General features: G+C 38.3%; 1 protein-coding gene and 1 non-coding gene across 3 annotated transcripts; one reads left to right on the forward strand and one right to left on the reverse strand.

Annotated features, from left to right (window-relative positions):
• Positions 1-212: 212 nt before the first annotated feature.
• On the forward strand, positions 213-22,755 carry AGGF1 (angiogenic factor with G-patch and FHA domains 1). 2 transcript variants are annotated; one of them, XM_065739792.1, is made up of 14 exons: positions 213-567; positions 1,053-1,146; positions 1,628-1,833; positions 2,501-2,647; positions 3,097-3,285; positions 6,981-7,050; positions 15,814-15,925; positions 17,100-17,151; positions 19,034-19,135; positions 19,473-19,638; positions 19,884-19,966; positions 20,193-20,320; positions 21,704-21,803; positions 22,409-22,755. In XM_065739792.1, exons 1-14 carry the CDS (start codon positions 397-399, stop codon positions 22,607-22,609), a joined length of 1,821 nt encoding a protein of 606 aa, XP_065595864.1. In that variant the 5' UTR covers positions 213-396; the 3' UTR covers positions 22,610-22,755. The 2 variants fall into 2 exon arrangements, with proteins under 2 accessions (XP_065595864.1, XP_065595863.1); XM_065739791.1 differs by lacking the exon at positions 6,981-7,050 and adding an exon at positions 14,098-14,452.
• A 1,885-nt stretch (positions 22,756-24,640) lies between these two features.
• LOC136050940 (small nucleolar RNA SNORA47) lies at positions 24,641-24,770 on the reverse strand. Its single transcript, XR_010622437.1, has one exon. It is a non-coding gene; the product is annotated as a small nucleolar RNA SNORA47 (small nucleolar RNA).
• Positions 24,771-25,395: the final 625 nt, after the last annotated feature.

Here is a 25,395-nt window from a genome sequence, read left to right on the forward strand (position 1 = left end):
TTCAACCACCCGCCGCCTCAGCCCCGCCCTTCGGAAGCCCGTGCCGTGAGCTCAGAGCCGCTTCGACAGAGCACGTCGCCTAGCAACCACAAGCCAACGCATGCGCATCGCCTCACACCACGGATGCGTCGGAAACGTCACTTCCTGTTTCCATCACTCTACTTCCGGGTCGTGCCGCGCTCCCCCTGGCGGTCTGGTTCTTGAGCTGCGCGGGGAAACTTTTCCCGCGGCGCCGCCATCGGGCGAGGCTCTTGAGGGGCGTGCGACCCCGCCGTTGGTGCCCTCGCGCCCGGCCGTGCGCCATGGCCGGGGCCGGCGGTCGGGGCCGCGGCCGCCGCTTTGTGCCGTGCGCCGGGTGGCGGCGGCCGGCAGGCGGGCGCTGAGGAGCGGGCGGGTATGGCCTCCCCGCCCCACGGCGAGGTGCGGGCCCTGCGGGACCAGGTGGCGGCTTTGGAGGCGGAGCTGGGCGCCTGCCGCGGGCAGCTGGAGCGGGCGCAGCGCCGGCTGCGGCGCACCGAGCGCCTCTACCGCGAGGCGCGGGGCAGCAACGAGGCACTGCGGCGGCAGGTAGGGCCCGGGGCTGTGCTCCGGAGCGAGAGCAGGGGGGTGATGGAGGCCTCTGAGCCACAGAGGTGGTTCCGCCGTCCGAGGGGAAGCGGCATTAGCGGAAAGATAGGAGCGTCGTCTGGGTGGTGAGGGAAAAGCGCAGGAGCGGAAGCTGTCCAAGCGGTGCTTCTGGGGAAAATAGAAAAGTTTGATAAAAGTCAAGCGCGTTCAGCATAGCGCTGAGGTCTTTGCTTGAAATTCAGCTTGCAGTTCAGTTCCTTAGAAATAACCTGAACTGAGTGTTTTCTTCCAAGAGTTTGCCTTTACTAGCATCCCTTTTTTGAGCAGTAGTCTTTTTCGTGATGGCAACCGTAGGAAGCTGTCTCCTCCTAAACAAAGATTAACTGAAGTGGCTAGAAGGCTATTATGTTTTGATGGAGTTATAGAAAATAAATGGGTTGGATGTTCTTTTTTTTGTGTTCTGTACTGTCCTGTTCTACTTTCAGATTGAAGAGCTCACTAAGGAAATCCACAATAGGAAGGAGAAAGATACATCTAGTGTAGAAGTGCAGACTGAGGACTATGCATGGTCACAAGCAGGTAGAGACGGTGTTGGATGTTGATCTATGTCAACAGTTTACAGCTGGTTCAGCCCAGTTCCATGACAATTGGTGTGGGGGACCCACGGACCCACAGCCTGGGAAAGGGGAAGGGGTAAAAGGGAAAATGAGATGGACCTAAAAATGAAACAGCAGCAATGATCTGAGGAGGAAAGCTATTTTACTAAATAAGATATCACAGTTTTGAACTGGTATCTTGTTGTTTTTTTTTTTCCTGTTTGTTTGCTCTCTTGTTTGTTTTATATAAAACACATTTCAAGTCCCTATCTGTAGCTGCATTAAACTTAGGAACCCAACATCAGCTTTCCTGGAAATTCAAGCATTGCTTTTTAGAGCAGGGTAAAGTGTAGCATTCACCTTTTGCGAATTTCTGTGCCAACATTTTCGCTTAGTCTTGAACTATTTTGTATGAAATACTGCTTTGCTGATTTGTCTATCTTCAACTTTTATTTTGCCTGCAGATTATTACTACTATGAAAATTATTACAATCACACTGATGCTCAGGACTATGCATCTGAGCTACCAGTGCAGCATAATCATGGGACTGAAGGCACTGAGCATGATTTCACAGAGGAGTCACAGACAGACACTAATATTCCTTTAAGGGTGAATAGCACTGAAATTGCTGAAGGTGGAGAAGAGGAAAACTTGATCCAAAATTCACAGGTTATAAAACTGAGGGGGGAGGGAGGGGGCAGCTTTATGAATTGTGAAGTCAGAAATCTATTAATATTTAGTTTCATTTAAAAGTTGTTATTTCAGTCTTCATGTCAGTGCAGTGTGTGAAGTGTGAAATGATATCTTTTGTGGCAGTCTGGTAATAATGATAACAGACTTCCTTACGCTTTGACTTCTTTATGTATTCAGTGTAATTAGTCCAAATGTGTTGACATCCTAAAGCAAATGTCCAGTATGGGTTGGAAGCACTAAAAATCTGTCTTTATTTTTAATCAGCAGAAAGCATTTAATATATCCATAGTGAATTTTGCTTAGGATCCCATTATTGTTTCTTCCATAAGAGGAATTAGACAACATTTAAAGGGAAGAAAGTTGGTAGGATTTTTTTTTTCCTTTTGGATGTTCTTCATGCTTACTTTAAACCATGTTTGAAAAGGATTGGGCAAAAATAAAAGATAGGGGATGAAAAATTGGTCCCATTATAATCAGTAGGAATTTAGCAGTAAATGACAGATTTTAACCTTCTTGCCTAATAGTCCCTTAAGCAATTGAATCAATGAACACTAATACTTTTAAAATATCACAGTGTAAAGTGCCAAAGGACCAAGGAGGTTCTTTTCAGAAGAAAATTCAGTTTCTTACTTTCTGGTCTTAGGAAGCAGAAGATACTTCAGTCCCAGAGGGTTCTTTGGCAGAGAGTTTGAGAGCTGCTGCAGAAGCTGCTGTTTCACAGACCGGATTTATATATGATGAAAGTACGGGGTTATATTATGACCATAGCACTGGATTCTACTATAATTCAGTAAGTATAGTTTTCAAAATGATTTGCATTTTTTTCCCTACTGCAAATGATTTTGAAAAGTTGATATAAGCAGAGAGCTAAGATCCAAGCTGGGTTTAATCATAGTTCTATAATGTTTATATTCTCCAATAATGCTTTTCATCTTTTAAAAACAAATGTGCCTATAGTAAACAAAACTCGTTGTTTTTTTTTTAAGTTTTATTCCGCTTTGTTACTTTTTATTTAAAGTCTCATACTGTGACAGTAGCAGTGTTACAACAATGTGTATGGGGTCATGCTGTCACATAACCAGCAAAGATCAAAACACTTTAGTTCTTCAGTAGGCCTGAGTATTTCTTATAAAACTAACAAAATAAAAGGTGTGTGTGGTACTCTCTTAGCTGAGTGTTCTTATGTATGATGTCTCTCTCAAATAATTGATAATGCTATTCTTTATTTTTTTCATAAAGGAAAATCAACTGTATTATGATCCAGCAACTGGAATTTATTACTACTGTGATGTGGAGAGCGGACGATACCAGTTTCATTCACGAGTGGATCTGCAGTCTTATCAGGCTTCTGGTTCTCAGCATGCCAAGGACAAGAAAGGGAAAAAGAAGAGAAAAGATCCGGAGTGGACTGCTGCAAATGAGTACAAGGTAACTTCAGAACTAATAGGGAAAAAAATGCAAAACCTGCATTTTGTATTTTTCATTATGAAACTTAGAGGTCCTGGGATTTGCCTTTTAGAGGATGAATGCTTATTTTCTGAAAGTCATATGTCTTTGAACCATATAAGACAAGCTGCTTAGATGTAGCTAGTGTTAAATTTTTTTTTCATTGAACTGCTGAAAGATGGAACTTTAAATTTGGATTACCTCAGTTTTCAGTGTTACTTCATTAACATTAAACTGCGTAGGTCTTTATAGTTCAGTGTTAGTGGAGCTCTTTAGCAAATGCTCTGAGATGAAGTTAGGCTACTATGTGGACTGTTTTTGCATCCAATTCAGTGTACTCTCCTAAGTGTCCTGATTTTTAGTTTTTAAATATTCATGGGATTAATCCAAAAATTAAGGGAGATTTTGAAAACATAGAGACCCACCACTTTTTTTTTTTCTGTGACTGTACTCCAAAGCTGATTGCATGATGTTCTCACAATATCCCTGCCATCATTTGAACTTAGTGAAATGACTGTTGAAGTTCTGATTATTTTAATATGTTCTACTATTGATGTTTTTTTTGATCAATACATTTTTGTTGTCTGTGGCATGTAAATAGACTGTAATCTTAGTAAGTGCTGACTGTAATTAACTTGTATTTTAAGTTACAAAATGTAACCTCATTTCTATTCTCTTCTGATTGCTAAGGAAATATACCAAATAGTACAGTTAGAAAATGCCTTTTTTTAGAAAAAGCAACTATTGTCACATGCATATTAAAACTCATTAAGCCTTTTCTTAATGAACACTATTACTGATGTTGAATCAAATTTGTATGTTTATTTGAATGCAGATTTATTAGGATTTATTTGAATGTATTGTTATCTTTGGTTTGCAGGGCTTCCTTAGTTTACATTTTTAAAGACACTGCTTTAACAATTACATAATTTCATTATTGAGATTCAGGCAGGCAGAGCTGGTTTGTTGAAATCTGAAAGAATCAGATAGTATTCAAGCATACCTGATTGTTATGTTGCATGAGAACAGAGCTCGAAGTTGTGTATCCAGACTTCAGGTAGTCTGAAAAATTTGGAAATAGAAACATACAGTAAGAAGTACTGAAGGTATGTTGAATAGGTAGTGGTAGTTATTTGATTACAGAATTTGTGTTTATATCGTGGCTAATGATATCTTCATGTACTGTTCCTTTTCAAAAGTTTAGAGTAGACACTTGGCAACGCTGAATGTAATGATTGTTTTGATATAGGGTCATAATGCAGTTGAAGCTAGTTAATAGTTTTTCCTGAATCTAAGTTCTGATCATGCTGTAAGCAAATACTGGATTAGTATTCTGAAACTCTCAAAAGGCATTGTTAATCCAGAACTTCATCACGTGTCTGGAAAACAAGTTGGAAAACTTGTAGGAATTTATCAAGTACAGCAATTAGTAAATCCCTTAAATTTAGTTCCATGGTGAAATTTTCCGACTGGCCTAAATGTACGAATACGTTAAAAGTTTTGTGACATCTGTGCTCATGTAGAAGGTAGCATCAGCTACCTTGTGGGATCCCATCTCCATCCGCTTCTGTCCATCTGTATTGCAAATAGCTGCCTGTCTTTAGCTCACTTTAAGGAATCTTTTCTGTAAAGTTTGCAGTCACAAGGTAGGAGGTAAACATCCACTTCTGACAGTGAGTTTCACTGACAATGAACTGAGTACTTAGCTTTGTTTGTGAAATAATTCATTTTAACTAACCAGCTAATGGGAAACTATTTAAAATAAGTTCTCTTGCACACAGACTTAAGCATCTGTTAACAGTGAGTCAAAGGTTGTGTCACAGAAACTGTGGGGCTTCCTATTTTATTCTTGTTTTTATTTTTTTGTGAACTCAAATTGACTATTACGCTGCTTTAACTTTGGAAAAAAATAAAAAGCCTGCTTATCTTTCTGCTTTTGTGTAAATGCACTACTAGGTTTAGAAAACAAAAAGCTCCTTAGGATCATATCTAATACCTCTTAACATTAATTGATTTCTTGGATATCTTTTTTTGTTGTTGTTGTTTCTTTTGTTTTTACTTCACGCAAGCATTAGAAATAAGATAATACTTTTTTTTTTTTTGCCTGGTTTGTGAAGGGCTCTCAGTGATAGATAAAGCAGTATCAGAGTCTAATTCTGGGAATGCCACAATACACCTGGACATTATTATCATTCTCCAGTTAAGATTAGAATGCTTACAAGAAAATGCATGTGGGGCTGAAGAAAGTGAGCAGTGGATAAAAAGCTTGAAAGTACACAAGTAGTTATTAAGCTTCCTTGCTTCCTTTTCAGTTAGGGGTTTAAATGTAAGCAAATATCGATAGATACTTGGTATTACTTAAACTTCCTTACTGCTTGTATGTAAATTATAATAGTTGTACATACATCACTGAAAATAATTATATATACATAATTTTTATAGATGTGCAGTTTTTACAGAAAAAAATTATTCAATCCATTTAAAAAGATCATCTTTTTAACTAACCTTCAAGCAGATAAATTTCTGTTTCTGGTAACTGGAAGGCATAGATTTTTTTTGTTTTTTTGTGTGTGTGTTTGTTTTTTTGGTTTTTAAGTTGTAATTTAGTTTTTAGCTACTGTGAGATATTTCATTATCTTACATATGCTGCTTATTTAGAAGTAATACATTGATTAATACATGATTAGCAATTCAGAAATAAAAATTGTTGTCCACAAATATTTCAGTGTTTGTAAAAAAAAATAATAATAAAAAAAAAGATATTCTTTAGAGACTCAGATTTATAAGATTACTTTGATAGTTGAGTAAATGTTCTTGTGTTTTTAACAAGCCAAATTACCACAAAAGAAAATGTTAGTGAGCCTTCTTGAAAAATGAGTGCACTTCTAATAGTGGAAAAAAATAGGGGGAGGGAAACTTGTATGGTTAGTGCCTTCTGTGAAACGTTTGTAATTTATTAGGAGCTTTATGCAGACTTAAGTCAAACTATTATAAATAGTTGATTTCTTCAAGTTGTAAACCCTATGCTTGCTGCCCACGTGCTTGATTTTAATAGACAATCAGGTGCTGTTTTCAACAGAATGTAGAATTTAGACTATATACTTCTTGCTTAAAGAGGGAGGGATTCATGGAATACTTGGAATTTTAAGGCTTTAGTTCTTTTTTCTTTCTGTTGCGATATGCCACAAAAATTGATTGCAAGTTACCTTAATTGCTTCCTGTAAGAGAAGAATACCAGAATCTACTTCTTTAAATAAGTTTAAAAAACATTAAAAAAATTAACATAAAACCTCACAGGGTAGCACGAATGCTATGATCTCTGATACACTATCCAAATTCACATTTTCTTATTAGTTGGAGAGTAGACTTTATGCAATGGTCGTCATTTATTTTTATTTGCTGGATTAGGATTTTGACTGACACGTGGCGAAACTTAGGTGCTCTGGGTAGGCTCTGATATATGACATCTATTCCATAAATAATTTTTACAGTTTATTCTTGACTACTGTCTAAATGTTTTATTTTAGTGTGGTGCTCAAAATTAACTTCTGCTGTATTATTATTCTGTGCAGGAGACAAGGCTTTCATAGTAGTATTTCTCATATAATTCTTGAAACGGTGACTTTTATTTTTACCACATGTAGTTTACTTTTTGCTGATACTCATCCCATCTTTAGGTACGTCAGTTGACAGAAACCATGGCTAGTCTGAAGATTTCTTCTTTTGGATTGGCAGCTTCTGGTAAAGGTAGAGTTGAGACACCAAACACATTAGCCTGTGGATGCTTACCTTTAACCTTGATTTATTTATTAAGAGGAAAAAGTATCTACTTGTTGATGTTTAGATATCTATTTCCCAAAATAAGTTATTAATTTTTTTCCATTCTTTTGATCAACACTGGTTTATCTAAAAAGTGAAAAAAGAATTAAAAAAAAAAGTGAATTGGAACACTGTACAAGTAAAACATCTGAAGAAAACTTTGATGGCATTCTGGATATTTGGGGAAAACGCCTGTTTAGCATTGCTATTTTAACATGGGATGTCTTGACTAATTGCGCTACATATTCTCTAGGTAAGGCAAATTTGTGCTTTCATTGTTTCAGAGCTTCCCGCTAACGTGTAAGGTGACTTCATGATATAGGAAGAACTTTACTCCCTTTATGTTTTTTAATTGTATTTTGGTATTGTGACTTCCAGTATTGGATAGTGTAGAAGATGGTAACTGGAGTACCTGTGAAATGGTGTTAGCCAAGTGAAAGCTTAGTCATCTGAGTGAAAGAGTTGCTGGGAAATATTTCTTAAGACTGCACTAGTTATACACAAAATAATTTAAGTTCTAAATTGTAGTCATACCCAAAAGTTGTGTGAGCGTGTACGTAGATTAAGTGAAAATGAGAAAGAGCAAATTGTCTTGCACATTCACGTATGCTACATGTGTTTTGTGTTATTACTAGTGGTCATGTATCGAAAAAGGATTTATTCTTAGTAGGGGACACTGCTAAATACTTTCAGCAGTCCCAGGCTTAATATTTAGACATGATCTGAGTGTGAATTTTGATACAGATATGTGAAATCATTAACGTGCTCAAAATCTACAGTCTTGGGGAATGCAATGTGGAGATCTTCACGTTTGTAAAAGATTTTCAAAACATATTTATAGCTAAAAGATTTCAGGAGCTCAACTGGAAGTTCAAGATTAGTAACTTAATTCATGTGGACTATGCTTGATAATAGCTTTGTTTTTTACATGCCTTTCACTATCTCCCATGACAATGTTCTCCATAGGTTTTCCAGAGAAACAGGTTTGACTGACAGGTCTGTAGTTTTCTGGGTCCAAGGTCTGTCATTGGTATTATATCCTGCGTTAAATGCTTCCACTTTTTTTTTTTCACCAGTTCAGTGTTTTTCTTTGATGTTCTCTTGCTGTTGACAAACTTGAAAAAAAAAACTTTGTTGTCCGATACCACAACAGCCAGTGTAAGCTCTATTTGAGCTTTAGCATTTGTTGTCCCTTTTTTCTCTGCACAAGTGAAGTACAGGTCTGTATTCTTCCTGCGAAGTTATATCTTACTTCTCAAGATCATGCTCTTTTGGTTTTTTTTGCCTTAATTCCAGGAGAAGTTAACTTTTCATCCAGGCTAGTCTTCTGCCTTGCTTGCTTGACTTGTGTCACAGTGGAATGACCTGTTTCTGGGCTTTTAAAAGGTGGTTCTTAACAAGCGACTGGCTCTTGTGGATGCCTGAACCCTCTAGAACAGATTCTCTGGAGGTACTGCTGACTAGCTCCCTGATAAAGTTAGTCTGATCTTTCAGAGTCCAAGGTGGCAACGCTGTTTTTTTCCTGATAATAATAATTTTGAACTATTTCATGATTGGTTGTGGTCAAGACAGCCACCTGTTGTCTTCTATTCCACAAGGCATTCTCCATTCTCAAGCAACAGGTCTAGGAAGTTGCCTTTCCTAGTCGGCTCGCTTAGTACTTGTAACAGGAAGTTATCTTCAATATGCTTTAGGAATTTTCCAGACTTGCTTGTTGCAGCCATATGGTATTTTCTCATTTTACATCTGAGAAGTTCATAGGTTGGAAAGGACCTACAAGATCATCTAGTCCAACCATCCTCCTATCACTATCCCTACCCAACTACTAAATCAAATCCCTTAGCACCTCATCTAAACGCTTCTTGAACAGCGCTAGGGATGGTGCCTCAACCACCTCCCTAGGCAGGCCATTCCAGTGCCTGACCACTCTTTCAGAGAAAAAATGTTTCCTCAGGTCTAATCTAAATCTTCCCCGGCGCAACTTGTGGCCATTCCCTCTCGTCCTGTCATTACTTATCAGGGAGAAGAGGCCCACCCCCTCCTCACCACAACCCCCCTTCAGGAAGTGGTAGAGTGCAATAAGGTCTCCTCTGAGCCTCCTCTTCTCCAGACTAAACAACCCCAGCTCCCTCAGCCGCTCCTCATAAGACTTGTGCTCCAGACCCCTCACCAGTTTTGTTGCCCTTCTCTGAACACGCTCCAGGGCCTCAATGTCCTTCTTGTAGTGAGGGGCCCAAAACTGAACACAGTACTCGAGGTGTGGCCGTACCAGAGCTGAGTACAGGGGGATGATCACCTCCCGCTCCTGCTGGCTACACTATTTCTAATACAGGCCAGGATGCTGTTGGCCTTCTTGGCCACCTGGGCACACTGCCGGCTCATGTTAAGCCGAGCATCAACCAACACCCCCAGGTCCTTTTCCTCTCTACATTCTTCAATCCATTCTGCCCCAAGCCTATAGCATTGCATGGGGTTATTGTGGCCAAAGTGCAGGACCTGGCACTTGGTCTTATTGAACCTCATCCCATTGAGCTCAGCCCAGCTGTTCAGCCTATCCAGATCCCTCTGAAGGTCCTCCCTACCCTCAGGCAGTTTGACACATCCTCCCAACTTGGTGTCATCTGCAAACTTACTGAGGGTACACTCAATCCCCTCATCTAGGTCATCAATAAAGATATTAAACAAGATGGACCCCAAAACTGACACTTGGGGGACACCACTCGTAACAGGACGCCAGCTGGACTTAACTCCATTAACCACTACCCTCTGGGCACGGCCCTCCAGCCAGTTCTCCACCCAGAGAAGAGTGAACCTGTCCACACCACGGGCTGCCAGTTTCTTCAGGAGAATACTCTGGGAGACCGTGTTGAAGGCCTTGCTGAAGTCCAGGTAGACTACATCAACAAACATCAAGTTAAAATCTCCAATAAAAACAAGGGCAACCAGTTCCACAGTTTTCTTAGAATAACTAATCTATGCCGTTGTCCTGGGTTTGCTGTGGGCACCCACAATATTTGCTTTACTATGCATCCCCTTATTCCTTACCCAAAGGCTCTCTAATGTACCATCCCTAATGGAAAGGGCTGTCCTGTCTAATCTTTCCCTTAGCTACAGTGCAACAACACTACCTCACTTGCCCTGTCTATCCCTCCTGAACAACCAGTAGCTCTCCATCCTAGCTCTCCTGTTATAGGACTCATCCTAAGTCTCATTAACACCAGTGATACCATAGCTCTGGGAAAGGACCAAAGTTTCCAGTTCATCTTATTCTGTTTCTCATACAGCATGCACTGGGGGGTACAAGCTTTACAGGTGTTTCTCTCTGAACTCCCTTGGAACAGCATACATGCTAGCATTAGGCTTGTCACCCTGTGACAAACAATGGTGCTGTACTATTGCTGGGCTTCTGGGAGTATCCCCTTCCCCTGTCAATCTCACCAGATTTGGGGATTTTGCAGACAGTGAAACAAGCCTGTGATACGGATGAACTGTGCAACACTTCCTTTTGGCCAGATGGCTGTATCATTGAAAATAACATAGGCAGTAGCTTTGCAATCCTGTTACTTCCTAGTCACAGTTCTTACAGGTTTCAGGGGGGAGGGCAAATGCAAGCTGGTATTCTTTAAGGTAAAACATGAGGTCATTTAATATTTATTGTCTTACTGAATGTGTTTCAGAAGTGTGCTTTTAAGTCCTAGGCAATAACTTCACTACTGGGCTGAGAGGAATTTCTGTAACTCTCTTGTAACCATGTCACTGATAAGTTTTTATAATAGTGGTCAATTTCACATTTTCTCTTGGTAACATGCTTTAATTTCCATGGTATTAACGTACACATGAATTAATATATCTTGAAATGTAAACTATTCCATGCAAAAACTTCTTCAGGAAGCCTTGTTGTTGTTTTGAAACTTGCATTGCAAATCTTGGTGTATTTCAGGGCAATTGATTGCTAAATTCTAAATTTTAGCATTTCATTCTGAAACAAAATCTAGTATAATTTATCCCTTTGAGTTGTTTGTATTCATTTCCTTTTTTTTTTTTAACATGATCATCAAGGTTACCAAATTTAGAACTACATTTTCAAAGTACTCTGGCAAAATTAATGTAAAACTTCGTAGATTTTTCAGTTCAAAAATGTTGACATCTTTTTCTGCACATGGAATTAAGTGGTGGTGAAAAATCAGCAATAACCTGGCTGCCATACTGTGGAAATATCTGTTGCAGCTAAAAATGGGTTCTCAGTAGACCCTGTTCCACATAGCACAGATGAGACTTAGAAGCTCTTCATGGGCCTTTGTTTAAGTTATGGTTTTGAAGGGAGCAAAAACAGATCATTAGGCAAGAAAAAAAAAAAAGTGGGCATTCCAGACCTGTGAAACTGTTCTGGGGGAGGGGAAAAAAAAAAAACCAAGAGAAAAAAAAGGAGGAAAATACGATGAAGATTAAAGTAGCTTAAAAACAAGTTGTAAGAATTATGTGAGAGATGGACGAAAGAGTCATAAAAGCAAAACTGGAAATTTGTAAGTTTGAATGTAAGAACAAGGGTAGTAGCTTCTTACAGTAAGAAAAGCGGGAAGAGTTAAGTGGAAATTTGTAATGTGAGTAATCTCAAAGATGATACTCAAAAAAAATAGTATATATTATGGTGTATTTGAATAGGTCTATATATAGATGGTACACAAATAATACAAAAAGGAAGATGGCTCACCTTAAAGATGACAAAGGCTCACAGTAGACTCCACATAGGAGGGATCTCCAAGAAGAGATCCTTCCCTGGTGGTGGTCAGCCCTTAAATGGGGTTTGGGAGAGGTGGAGCCAGGCTCCACCCCTTTCAATCACACAGGTATATCACCTCCACCTGTGCCCCCATGGCTGACTATTATTTTCTTCTGCCCAGCATTGTATCACTGCACCCGTGAAATGACTTCCTTGGTCGCTCTCGATGACTTGTGGTGTCCCATAGGCAGCCATCAACCTTGTGAGCGCCTTGAATAGTGTATGCCTGGTTGGCTTTTGGTACTGGATAAGCCTGCATTAGCCCACTCGCGGTGTCAACACAGGTTAAGGCATTTCTCGCCCCCTCAGACCGAGGGAAAGGCCCAGCATAATCAACCTGCCACCTCTGTAGAGGATTGTGTCCTCTAGCAAGATGGGCTGTTGTTTCAGGCAATGACCTTGGTCTTATTTTAGAGCAGGCATCAGTCTCGGCATGCTTGAGCAATGTCCAATAGTTGTACGGGCAGTCCCCATGCCTTAGCAGCTGCCCACATGGTCTTCTGCCCAGCATGCTGCAGCTTTTGATGTAGCCAGCAAGCAATGTTCTCAGATGGTGAATTCTCAACCCATCTAACTCGGGCCAGTGTGTCAGCTTCATCATTTCCTGGTGACTGTAGGGGTCGATGACCAGAAACATGGTAGACACATACAGTTCTGTGTTTAACTGCATTTCCATATGTCTAACCACATATCTTTGCCCCAGATCGGTCAGGAGTGGATAGTCCAATCCTGGGTGACCCACTGTGCGATCCAAAGAGTGAGCCCCTGATACACAGCCCAACTATCTGTGCAAATATTCAGGATACCTTCACCAGGTTCTTTGGTTATAGACACTAATTTTGACATCTCTGTCCCATTCACTAGCACACTTTCAGCTCCTACATCCCATAACCTTAGGAGCCATGATGGTATGCTTTCCTTTGGTTTTTGATGGAACTGCTCAACTCGTTAGCTATATAAGGGCGGGCTGTTACATGAAGGCAGGTTTCAACAGGGTCAGGAGGCAGCCCTGCTGGTCTCTCTTGTACCTTTGTTTTTTGGGCTACAATAGGTCAGATCTCAAATGAATCCATCATAGATGGAGTTTCGAGAACTGCCTTAGAGATCTTATTTTCTGGGATATCTAAATCTGCTTTCTCTGATTTTTGGATGTTCTCTACTGATACAGTTTGTATTTGTCTCGTTGGGATATATAGGCCTGGTTTTTTGTTTGTTAATGTTCCCAACTGTTGTTCAAGTTTTTCAATATGGTCTCTTAATAATTGTTTTTCAGTTTCTAAATTATTATTTAGAGTGTCTACTTTATGTATGGCCATTACTAGAGGCCAGGCTACTGCTGAGGCAGCTAGCCACAGCTCCTTTGTAATGAGGATATCTTTTTCTAGTCCTAGAAAGTAATCTGTCAGATAAGCTGGGGAGGGAGGGGTAGTCCCTGGAACCCTCAGGAGTCCCCATTTCTCAGTAACTGCTGCTAACCCATAATAGGATGACCCCATGAACCCTGGAATTTGACCAGGAGTTTTTTGGTCTAGGGGGGTAACAGTCTCCCCCCTGACCCATTTAAACATGTTCCACATGAAGGATATGTTTGGTATATATAAATTATTATCACAAAGCCTGTCTGGCTCACCAAGTGTAACATGAGTAATCTCAAAGATAATACTGAGTAGTATAGATGATGGTATACTTGAATAGGTCTGTATATAGATGATGCACAAATAATACAAAAAGGAAGATGGCTCACCTTAAAGATGGCAAAGGCTCACGGTAGACTCCATGTAGGAGGGATCTCCAAGAAGAGATACTTTCCTGGTGGTGGTCAGCCCTTAAATGGGGTTTGGGAGAGGTGGAGCCAGTCTCCACCCCTTCCAGTCACACAGGTATATCACCTCCACCTGTGGCCCCATGGCTGACTCTGTGCTCACCTCAGGTGATCAATCAGTGGTTCAGGCCGTGATTCAGCAGTTCCCATACAAATCTGAAAAAGGGGTGTAGTCCCACTAATCAGGTAGAAGGTGGTTTTAGTTATATCTAATAGGACATTAATTGTGTAAAACTTCCTTGAAATATAAGCATTTGTAATAGTTTTGAAGTAATTGCTAATGAATAATTTAATTCCAGACTGTGGAACTTAGTGAACTTAGACTCAAAGAATACAGCTTTCCTTAAGTGTGATTTCTCTAACTCTTCTCCAGGATGCGGACACAGAAGAGCAGAAATCATCTAACTGTTTGAATTGCTTTTCCACTGCTGAGCAAGTTAGTTCCACTGAAGAAGAAGAGTCTCCTAATGCAAGGAAGAAGACAAAATTGGACACAAAAATACGAAACAGTCTAACAGCCAAAGAATCAGTTTCTACAGATAGTGTGAATTCTCATTCACAGAAAAGTACACCAGATACTGCAGCATATACAGATGACAGTAGAGCAGTAGACACAGAAAGTGAGCCAGAAGAAGGTGAAATTACAGATTCTGAACGTGAACGTTATAGCAGTGCAGATGAAGTAACAAGTGAAGAAACCAATGATTCAGAAGATTCAGAAAATGAAGGTGAATTATTGTACTTCGATTGTATGATATTACTGTATTTTTCCAAGTTCCCATTAAGGAAAAAAAAAAGTGAAGCAGTTTGGATAATAATAAAAGCATCTGACTTAAGATACTTTAGGGTAAAAAGCATTATATGTTACTAGTATTTCTTTATTTTCATTTACAGTGTACATGGAACTAATTAGTGGTGTTTCTGTAAAAGCTGTTAGAGCTGTAACTGCCTGGTCTTATGCGAAACCCTCAGAATAAGTTTGTTTACATTAGGATAGTGACAAGAAAAAAAGAAAGTTAATTGATAAAATTAAAGATTCTACTGAAGACCTCATAGTAATCCTGTGAACTAGTTTTTCAGTTAATATATGGTATTTCATAGAATCATCTAGGTTGGAAAAGTTCAGCCATCGGTTTGATCCACCAGGTCCCATCACTAAATCATGTATTTCTAATTCTGTTTGTAAGCAATTACATATAATTCAATGGAAGATAAACACTACTCCTTTTCATCACAATGGATTATGGATTTCAGAATCTTTTGTGTATGTACTACCGGCAACATATAAGAAATAGGTATATAGAGAAAACAGGGCTATAAAAAACAAGTTTGTTTCTTATGATCTTTCACTTACTCAGCTACTCCAATTCTGAGTGATTAGTGCTATTCAGAATGTCTGAATGCTGATGCTAGCAAGCATACTTTCCCTTACTAATTTCCTAAAAATCCTCTGTAGTGCCAAAACACGCAAAAATGAAGATTATATCTTCTCTCATGACTTTTTAATCTGCTGTCTTCCATTCTGCCAGTGTGTTCCTACCTGAGACCATTGGAAACTGTTGCTGCAAATACACATCCAAGAACAGATTTCAAACAGCTGTTGGAATATTAATTAACAGACAACGAGGAAAAGAGAATATGTATCTGTAGGCTCGTATGTTATCTGCACTTATCCTTAAAGATATTAAGAGTAAAATTGATAAAAATGTATTTGACAGGAATGATATAATATGAAGTTTTATTTGCATGAGATTTGTGATGTGGCCTTTTCTCAAAATGGTCAGTCACCCTAGTTTTGACTAATGGGTGATGCTAGTAAAATTCTGTGAATTTGTCTTTTATGGCTGTAAGTGAACAGTTATGTACATGTAAAGAGGAAATATTTTTGGGTTGGTAACTTAGTGTAGAGGCACAGAAGGTTAAGAACAGTAGTCTAATCAAAGTTTTCTCTCAGATGTACTTACACATTTCTTTTTCTGAAAGTTACTAGGATTGTGCCAGAATATTGCAGAATGTGTGTCAGTTACTGTCAGAAAACTGGGGGGGGGAAAAAATGTCAGTAGTAACTTTATTTTTCTTGTAATTGTAGATGAAGAAAAGATTTGGCCTCCTTGTATCAGAGTCATTGTCATAAGATCACCAGTTCTGCAGACTGGTTCACTTTATATTATCACAGCTGTGAAACCTGCTACAATTGGAAGGTAAAACTGTGTGGAAGTTGTTACTTATATCTGAAGCTGTACTGGCTTTCAGAGCTGCATAAGCCACTGAGGACTTTTTTGTCCTCCTTGTTCCTGCTTGTCCTGCTAGCCTGTAGCAGTTGTGAGGTTCACGTTAGCCCACAGTGGGAAACTTCACCCATGTCACAGCAAATAACACTGTATTTGCTGTGATAAAAGCATATGTATTTTATGTAGTTTAGCTGTCATGTTAACTTGGTATTTTGGCTGAGTCCTAATAGCAACATAGCTAGAAGAAAGTAATAAGTATGCTTTACTTCTGTGCCACTGAGATAACTCCTTCAGTAATTCAGAGTCACAAGGAAGCATAACTTGGACTTCTCATGTGAATCCCAGTACAGGTTATTCACCACTTAAAAATAACATGCTGCATTGTTTGCTAACATGCATGCATTCTTTAAGTTCTGGTATTTAAGACAAAATCTGGTTTCATCATAGTGTTGATGAATTTAATGGTGAATTAATGCTTTCTTCAGTGACTACGGAAATCTTCACCCATTTTCAACTGCTTTTATCTGATGCTGGTATGGATTTTGATTTGTTCTTGTATCAGGAGTTTTCTAGGCGTGTCTATGTGAAATTCAACTGTTGAAAATGCTTGTTTCCATATAGTCCCTTTAATAGCTGTATTGCTTCTTCGTTCCCTTCTTTAAGAATTAACATATAAATCCATTCATCATCCCTCCCAGTATCTTCGAACAAAAAAGTCTCCTTTTTTAATAATTTGTAGTAAATTATATGTATTGATTATATAACTTACATAATGCTATGTATGAAGAAGTCAACTTCACTCTAGAAGTCTGATGCCAAGGTGCACTGCAGAACTTGAGGATTCAGTGTTTAGACTGGTATTTACAGGCCTTGAATGAAATGAAAAATTCATATAGAAATGTCAAGCCTATAGATAAATAATTAAACGTATAGCATTATCATACTGTGTAGTTTATAGAAGACTGAAAATAAATGAAGGAAGGCCACATATGGTGTATATTGTGATGGTACATCTGTATCTATAAAGTTTGCGGATACTGCAGAAGAAGAGTGTGGTATTAAGGTTCACTTGAAATGCACATTTTGTAAGCCATTGAGCTATTTCTGTTTTGTCACAATCTATGTACTGACTTGATTTTTTCAGAGAGAAAGATGTTGGCCACACACTTCAAATTCCTGAGGTTGGAGTCAGTAAGGTAACTCTTGTTTCTCTCTGCAGAAAGGTAGATCTACATCTGGATAAAGTTTTATTTCTTAGCTTTACATTTTGCCAAATCTCGAGGGCTTTTCGTTTTTGTTTAAGTTGTGCTTTTAGCCACTTCTTTAGTAACAAAGTTAGGAAAAAAGCATATGGTATTCTACTGTATGGGATTATAATAGAAACAACAGTCTGATTTTGTATTCTTGCAATGCAATTGTTAGTTATTTTTGTGGGGGGTTTTTTAATTATTTATTTATTTGGAGTTTTAGTCATGCACAGTTCAGTACATAGTAAATAATTATACTTTGAATTCTGGATATGTTAGTAATTGTACTTGAGGAAAATGGATGGTTGTGTTAGGTATTGATTGTATTGTAAAATGCTGGTGTCAGCTACTTAGAACTAGGTGTAGAAAAATCCAGTCCTTATAGCTGAGTTTAGAGAAACAGATTGTATTTTATTTTTTAGGCAGCTGTGTGAATGCATAAGTGATGTGAATAGCATTTGAAAATCTAACAAGTGACATTGTCAAGGAATGTTATTTGTACTTAAGAAGGATTAAAAAAATGCGCTCAAGTTTGCTAACTACTGCAACACATACCACAAATATAGCTCTCTAAACTTAATGTAAGTTTATAGATGTATAATCTAAAAAAATTGATAAAACACCTGCAAATGCAGGTATCTTAAGTAAGTTTTACTGTGTCTGTTCCCTATGATGGTTCTGATTAAGAACCATAGTAACATTTTATACAAAAAAATTTTTAGAGAAGATCTTTTCCTGCTGTTAATGTTGTTTTCTGGGTTTTATTTGAAACTGGATTATAAAACAGCCGAAGATTTTTTAAAATATTTTCTCTGTTGCTTCTTAGCATAGCTAACAGTATTTACCAATATTTGTGGATACCGAAGTTGCTTTGAAATACTTTTCATTAAAATAATAATGTGTGGAAGTTCTTTCACTTTACAAATGATAGGCACGCACATGAGGATAAATGGCTTATCTACAGAAATCTATTTTTTACTATAGCAAAAGAGATCTTAGTCAAATCTAAAACTAACTTATAGAGATTCCCTGTTTTTATCAGGAGTCTTAGAAAATTGCAGAAGATATTTTAGTTTGCTTATTGGCCATCTTTGAAGGTAATGTATGTGCTTGTAAATTGGTTCATATGTTTCAGGAAGACTGAGTTTTGTTTTCTCTGTGCTATCTGGACATGGAACCAATATCCATATAGAATTGCATTAGATTTTTTAAAAAATCATTTTGTTAGACTTGATAGTCTACTTTTCAAATTACCTAAAATGAACAGGAAATAAGGGATAGTGGATTCTGTCCTGAGCATTAAGATGCCTGTGTTGGTGAACTGCATGTAATTTTCACAAACATGGCACTTTCAGCTATTTCAGATATGGAAGTAACCAAAACCTGTAAACTGATATCAGATTTTTTTTTGTAATTGCATTTCTCTTAAGTGTCTTCTTAATGCCTTCCAGAAGAGCAAAATTGAGAGTACTATAACACACCTTACCAAGGAAAAAATACCATTTATTCATAGCAACGGCTAAAAATTGTTTATTATCTGTCTTTCAATCCTTTAAGTAAAGCATACTTTCTGTATAGGGAGTACATGCTTTTTCAGTACTGAGAGAGTCTGTGGTCCAAATATTAATAGAATGTGTTAATAGAATGTGTTAGCTTGTGATGTTGCAACCCATTAATTTGCACTGCAAAATACTTAGAATATTTTGTTGAGTACCAAAGCCAGTCAGCTGAGAGTCTCCCAAATGCATTCTGAAATCTTACTTTAAAATAGCATTTGAATTGTGAAGTATCTGCTTAATGAGAACATTTAACTTAGTCTTCTATTTATCAGTTCCATGCAGAAGTATATTTTGACCATGATTTGCAAAATTATGTTCTTGTGGATCAAGGCAGTCAGAATGGAACAGTTGTTAATGGAAATCAGATTTTACAGGTGAGTATTTGCTGTTACAGTGCTGTATACATGGCAGAAAACTCTAATCATGTGGTTAATTTAAACATGTCATGGCAGACTGCTAACAGCATGTTGTTCCTTGATTTCCTTCAGGCTTTAGGAACATATTTAATATGTTGTTGTTTTATATTAGGAATTAGAAAAAAAAAGGAATGTAGCTACAATTGTTAGAGTGAAATACTCACTGTGTTTTGAATATTTACCTGCATTTGTTACTTCAGACTATCAGTAAATTATGAGCAGTATTCATGTAATAGAACTGGGGCCCTGCATTAGTAAGTAATAACCAGGCTGTCAAAACTTCCTTTTGCTGTAGCCTAAAACGAGATGTGATCCATACATCTTGGAGCATGGTGATGAAGTGAAGATTGGTGAAACTGTGCTTTCTTTTCATATACATCCTGGCAGTGATACATGTGATGGATGTGAACCGGGTCAAGTCAGAGCACATCTTCGCCTGGATAAGAAAAAAGAGTATTCTGGTTAGTCATGTTTTCATTGAATATGGTGGCTTTTTAATATCATTATTGCTCCTTATCTTATAAATAAAAATATATCTATTTCAGAGTTTTGTTATTATTTTCTTTTCAATTGAGAATAGCTCTGTGATACATGGTAAAGTATTTTATTTTTTGCATGTGTCTGTTTAATAATAAAATTTTGTCTTATGTTGGAGAAGAATATTACACTATTACTTAGAAATTAAATCCTGTGTTCTTCCTTTTAGTTTGCCCAGCACTTAGCAAAGAAGAGAGAGAGTTAGTCAGAAGAAAAGCATTAAAACAAATACGGGTAAAATATGGTTTACAGGTGAGTTACAGAAAATTAAATGTTTGATATCTATATCTACTCTGTGATTCCTATTTTAAGCCATACATTTCAATGAATAAAAGAAAGCTTTCAGAGTCTTGAGTCTGATGTTTTAACTCAAACGTGTCATTTGTACGCTAAATCATTATTTACAAACTTATGAAGAGCAGTGAGGTAATCAGAAATACAAAATCTAAATACTCTTATCTTTAATCTGTTTGTAAAGAACACAGAGTATGAAGACAACAAAGCAGTGAAGAATCCAAAGTACAAAGACAGAGCAGGAAAACGTAGAGAGACCATTGGAAGTGAAGGAACTTTTCATAGAGGAGATACTCCAGCTTCTGTACATATGTAAGTTTGCTTGAGTGTTTAAAAAAAATATATATCCTCAGAGTCCTCTAATGAATTGTACAGAGCTACAGTAAATATCAGTTACCTATTAGGATACAGTTTGTTAGCTTATGAATTATCTGTATACAGTGTGTCAGGAGAACCAGAAAATAACTATTCTCACTTACCAGTTCATATGCTATTAACTCCTCACTTTCCCTTACGGAATTCAGTTTGGCTGTTGTGGTGGTTAAATCACTTTATTAACAACTCACAAGACATGGAACTCAGCAATTGCATTACTGACACCTCTAACACCTTGAATAGCCTCAGTTTTCTGTCCAGTCCCAGCAGTAGCACATAATGCAAGTTTTTCACCTGCGTCATTTCTTTCAACTGTCAGTATCAATATCCAGCCTTTTACAGCGTATGCATGTTTTTACCTCTTAAATGACATTTATTTTAATCTTCCTTCTCAACTATTCCTTTGCTTTTCTGGTTGCCATTTTGTTTTAAAGAAACATGATCTTTTAGGTTCTTTTTAATTAGTAAAAGGAAATGTGAGACAATGAAATGTGTGTTAGAATGATTTGGTGGGGAAGTAGTGATCCTGCCTTCTCATTAGTGCAGTTGATTCCCACCCACCTGTGCTGTATCTTGTAGGTTATGAAGTCAGCAAGTAGTCAGAATGTGCTTTAAGTAAGTCAGTATTGACCAGAGTCTTGGGATAGCCTTGGTAACCAGATATATTTATGACAAAAGAAGCACAGAATCATGGAAGAGAAGACCTTCAAGATGATCAAGTCCAACTCTCAGCGAGATCTACCAAGTCTCCTACCTGAGCCATGCCCGTTAGTGCCATGTCTGCATGTCTCTTAGTTGCCTCTGAGAACTTAAACTCTACCACTTAGCAGGGCAGCCTGTTCTAGTGCTTAACTACTGTCTCTGTGAAAAAATTCTTAATTTCCAGTCTAAACCTCCTGTAGTGCAACTTGAGAATATTTCCTTGCATCCTATCAATTCTCACCTGAGAAAAGAGAGCAACATCCTCTGCAGTCTTTCAGATAATTGTGGAAAGCAGTGGAGGTCTCTTTCTGGCATCCAGACTGAAGAACCCGTTTCCTCTGATTCTCCTCATGAGTTTTTCTTTCAAGCCCTTCACCATCTCCTTTGCTCACTTCTGAGCAACTGAGTATCCTTCTTGTAGAGAGGGACCCAAAACTGGACAGTGTTCAAGAACTTGCAAAGAAGGCAGTAGGGCCTTCTAGGTAGCTCTTGATGGAAGAGCAGCAGGGTCCTGGTTTCTAGAATTGTACATGCATGAACATTTCTGTCCCTCGGTATTTGAGTAGAAAGCGTGTACTTTGATTCTCGCTTATCAGTCATCTTAAACTTTCTTTAAAGTGAAATCAGCGACAGCAACAAAGGACACAAAATGTTGGAGAAAATGGGATGGAAAAAAGGGGAAGGCCTGGGCAAGGATGGCAGTGGAATGAAGGACCCAGTAAGTGTCGCTGGTTTTTGCTTAGAGTACAAAGAAAGAGAAATGCATTTGCAGTGGAAAATGTCTAATTATAAGCCATCATTCACTTTAAACATTTCAGAAGTCTGAGTGGGAGTTCCACTAATCTCAGTAGGGCTAATCTCAGAACAGTGGTACTTTTATCAGTAAAGTATTCTGAATTCTTTCAATAGTTTCATCACCTCAGTAGAAAATAACAGTAATACTCATGATTAGGAAACTGAACTAGGGATGAGAGATACTGGATTAATAATTTACAATTTGAGTATTAACTCTGGAGGAAAATTGAACTTGATGTGTGATGTGAATTCAATATAGGTATATGGTAGAATTCTTTATCTCTGCAAGTTACATAGCACAAAACTCAAATGAGACAGTGAGCCAAAGAGAGGAAAAACTGGCTAAAGTCACAAATATCTAGATTGCAGATTCTGATAACAATACTTCAACAATACTTTAGATGTTTGTGTATAATCTAGGAAAATTAGAACTGTAACAGAATTGCCTGGAGGAAGACTAGTGTTACAAGCTTTAAGTATTTAGAATACCTAACAAACAGTTACAACAATCTTTAATTTATTTCACAGATCCACCTTCAGTTACATAAGATGCATGCAGGTTTGGGTACAAGCAGACCAACCTCAATTGAAGATATTCAGATCATCCCAAGCAAGAATAAGAAGAACTGGGATAAAGCAAGAGAAAGGTTTGCTGAAAACTTTCAAGAACCTAAATCACAAAAAGATACACATAAGAGTACGCCTTGGGTTAGGGGGACTGCAGACTAAAGTATCTGGTTCCACATCAGGGTGGGTAATTCCTGTGTGTAAATAGTTGGGAGAGAATTTATTTTTATTTTTTTTTCTTTTGCTAAAGCAGAGTTTTGGTGATATGTAAAATACAGTTGTGAAAAAAATATGCAAGATTAACTTGAGTACGTTACTTGGTTTTCTGTAGTCTTCATGCTTTTATAAAAACATTTTTAATAAATGAATGAAACATAGGGGATATTCAACCTTAAGTACTTGAAGATGAATCTCATAATGAGCAGGAAGTTTCTTCAATTCTGTTTTTACCACAGATGTTCATGGAAAGTCAAAACATCCGTTAAATTTAAATACAATGCTTTTAACTTCAAGCAGTGTTTTAAAAGGAAGCTGAAACAAACACTCCTTCACCTCACTAAGCACAGTGGACAGAATGTTGTATTGCCTTTTCTTCTCTTGTATGTCTATTCACAACTGTCATGAACTGCTCAGCAAGAGGTACAATGCTCCTAAATTCATGCAGTCCGCTACTAGTCATGTCTCAGCTTACCTTCAGTGGAAAAAAAATTGTTTTTTAATGATCCATTGGTACTGTTCAGAAATAAATACTGTATTCCGTGAAATAAACTAAAAAATTGGTGAAGAAAACAATGTTCAGAGGACAGCTTGTAGACAAAATTTTCTTCTGTGAAGAATTTGCTTGAAACTTGCTTAGTACATCTGTGTCATGCCTTTTAAAACAGGAGGTATATTTAGAAAACTGCCGTCTGTGTGTATTAATTTCTTGTTCTAATGCATCCATTGCTGGCAATGGAGTTTCTGCCAGGAAAGAAAGCAACAACCCACACATCCTCAGTGGGGAAGGATTGCCAAACTGAAGCTAACAGCTTGGTATTTATTCATTGTTCCTAAACATAATAAATTATTATAAATTTAAGCAGTGTGCTTCTTGATACTCTCTTGTGCATTGCAGGATATAAGTATTCTTCTAAAATGTGAATAACTAATCTATTTTTAGTCATGTTATAGTTCTGATACTTGTACAAGTAAGAGGAACTTGTAAAACTCATCATCCTGCTGGATCATGGTGGCAACTGTCAAGCACCATTGAGTAAAACCTGAATGGCTTGATAGCTGCTAAATCTTCAGACTCTAATAAAACTACATACTCATTTTGTGTAATTTAAATCAATAAAGCAGATGTTTTTTAGAACAACTTAATAGCAGTGTACAGTTAGTGATATAGCTACAAGCACTCTGAAAGCCTGTAGCAGTATTGCTTCATTAAAGTCAGCTCACCACTTGCTTCTGTTAGGTCGCTATTGTTTCATAATTCTAGCTACAGCTATCAATTATTGGCTTACTTTCCCTTCATATTAACAACGTCCTGTTTTCAGAGGACATCTAGCTGAGGAAAAAGATGGTTCAAATACAGTAATTTTTAGTTTACTGAGTTATCTTTTTGGGGGAAAAAAAACTGACATACAAAAAATTACAAACTAAAAATTTAAATTTGAAAATAACATATTTTGTGGGTACCTCAGCATGAACCTTAACTTACCCTCTCCCCAGTTATTCAAGTCACAGCTCTGGGAAAAGTCAGTCACTGTTTTATTGTTGCTATGCAAGATACAGTATTAAAAGATTTAAGTATGCATTTCTGTAAAGTTTTTGAAGTAGGAGTTAATTTCTTCAGAGAGGCACAGCCTCCCAGTCAAGCAGTTTGTAGACGTCTGCTTCTGGTAGTGCAGCTTCCTTTTTCAATAAATAATTTTGTCTAAGAGGTTGAAGCTTAGCCTCAGTTTAGTGCTGGCATGATAAATCCCATTATCTCTTGATGCTGCCTGGGAAAACAAGAGAAACAGTTCCATTAATACACAGCATTGTTCACAAAAAAAAAAAAAAAAAAAGAGGAAAATAAGACAAATCCTCATCAAGGAGTTGTGTAGCTTTACTGAGTAGAAAGACAAGCATTAGGCTCGTCTTATCCTTAGTAAGTTGAAGTAAAAATGAGTTGGGTAGAAGCCTTCTGTGGCATGCAAGCCTTATGTGCAAATGCAGTACTGCTTCCCCTCATAGCAGGGAGGGAAACATGAGTTGCTATTGCACTGCTATAATGTCGGAGGCCATAACCAGTAAGATACAGCATCAAGTTAAACCGTCTTACCTTCTCAGTCCTCCAAACATCCTGTTGGCTTTTCCAACTTACACTACAGCCGTCACACTAAGAAAACTACTTTTCTGCATGGCCAGAGCCAAAAGTTTCAGCAGTTTGCTGAGCATATATAAAATAATACTGCCAGCGCGCATAATCTTAAAACCATTAATAACAGTGACTGCTTTATGTAAACAAACTAGTTAATACCGGGAATTCTACAAAGCGCCAACTTTCCAAACATACTCTGGAACCTAAAACAGACCTAAGAGCCATATGATCCCTATCTCCAGCGCCGAACACCTCAGCAGTCGCTGAATGGAAGCCACGGGATTAAACTTCTCGGGGGCTATGAAATGTATAAGCGAGGGAGGCCTGTGCCCGGCGGGCCGCGGTCACTCCCGCACCGCGCTGCGCTGCGCTGTGCTGTGCCGGCCTACGGGGCAGTCCCGGCTCCCGAGCAGTGCCCCGCCGCGGGCCGCCCTTACCTCCTGGCCGGCCGCAGCCATACTGTCTGCTCGCCGAGCGCGGGCCGCGGGCAGCACCCTGGCTGTCCGAAAGAGGCCCTGCTGAGCCTGACCGCGTGGCAGCTGAGGCAGCGGCCGGGAGAGGAGGGAGAGGAAGGGGAAGGGGAAGGAGGAGGAACCGAAGG

The sequence above is a fragment of the Cyrtonyx montezumae genome, unplaced genomic scaffold (genome assembly GCF_038088225.1).
Source record: "Cyrtonyx montezumae isolate F1298 unplaced genomic scaffold, pur_monq_1.0 scaffold_25, whole genome shotgun sequence".
Taxonomy (NCBI): Eukaryota; Metazoa; Chordata; class Aves; order Galliformes; family Odontophoridae; genus Cyrtonyx; species Cyrtonyx montezumae.

Excerpts from the sequence above, each read along its gene's own strand:
- AGGF1 (XM_065739791.1), top strand. The coding sequence starts at position 397 with ATGGCCTCCCCGCCCCACGGCGAGGTGCGGGCCCTGCGGGACCAGGTG. Across the intron at positions 1,147-1,627 it reads CTATGCATGGTCACAAGCAG|ATTATTACTACTATGAAAAT; the intron begins GTAGAGACGGTG and ends TTTTGCCTGCAG. Across the intron at positions 3,286-14,097 it reads CTGCTGCAAATGAGTACAAG|GATGCGGACACAGAAGAGCA; the intron begins GTAACTTCAGAA and ends ACTCTTCTCCAG.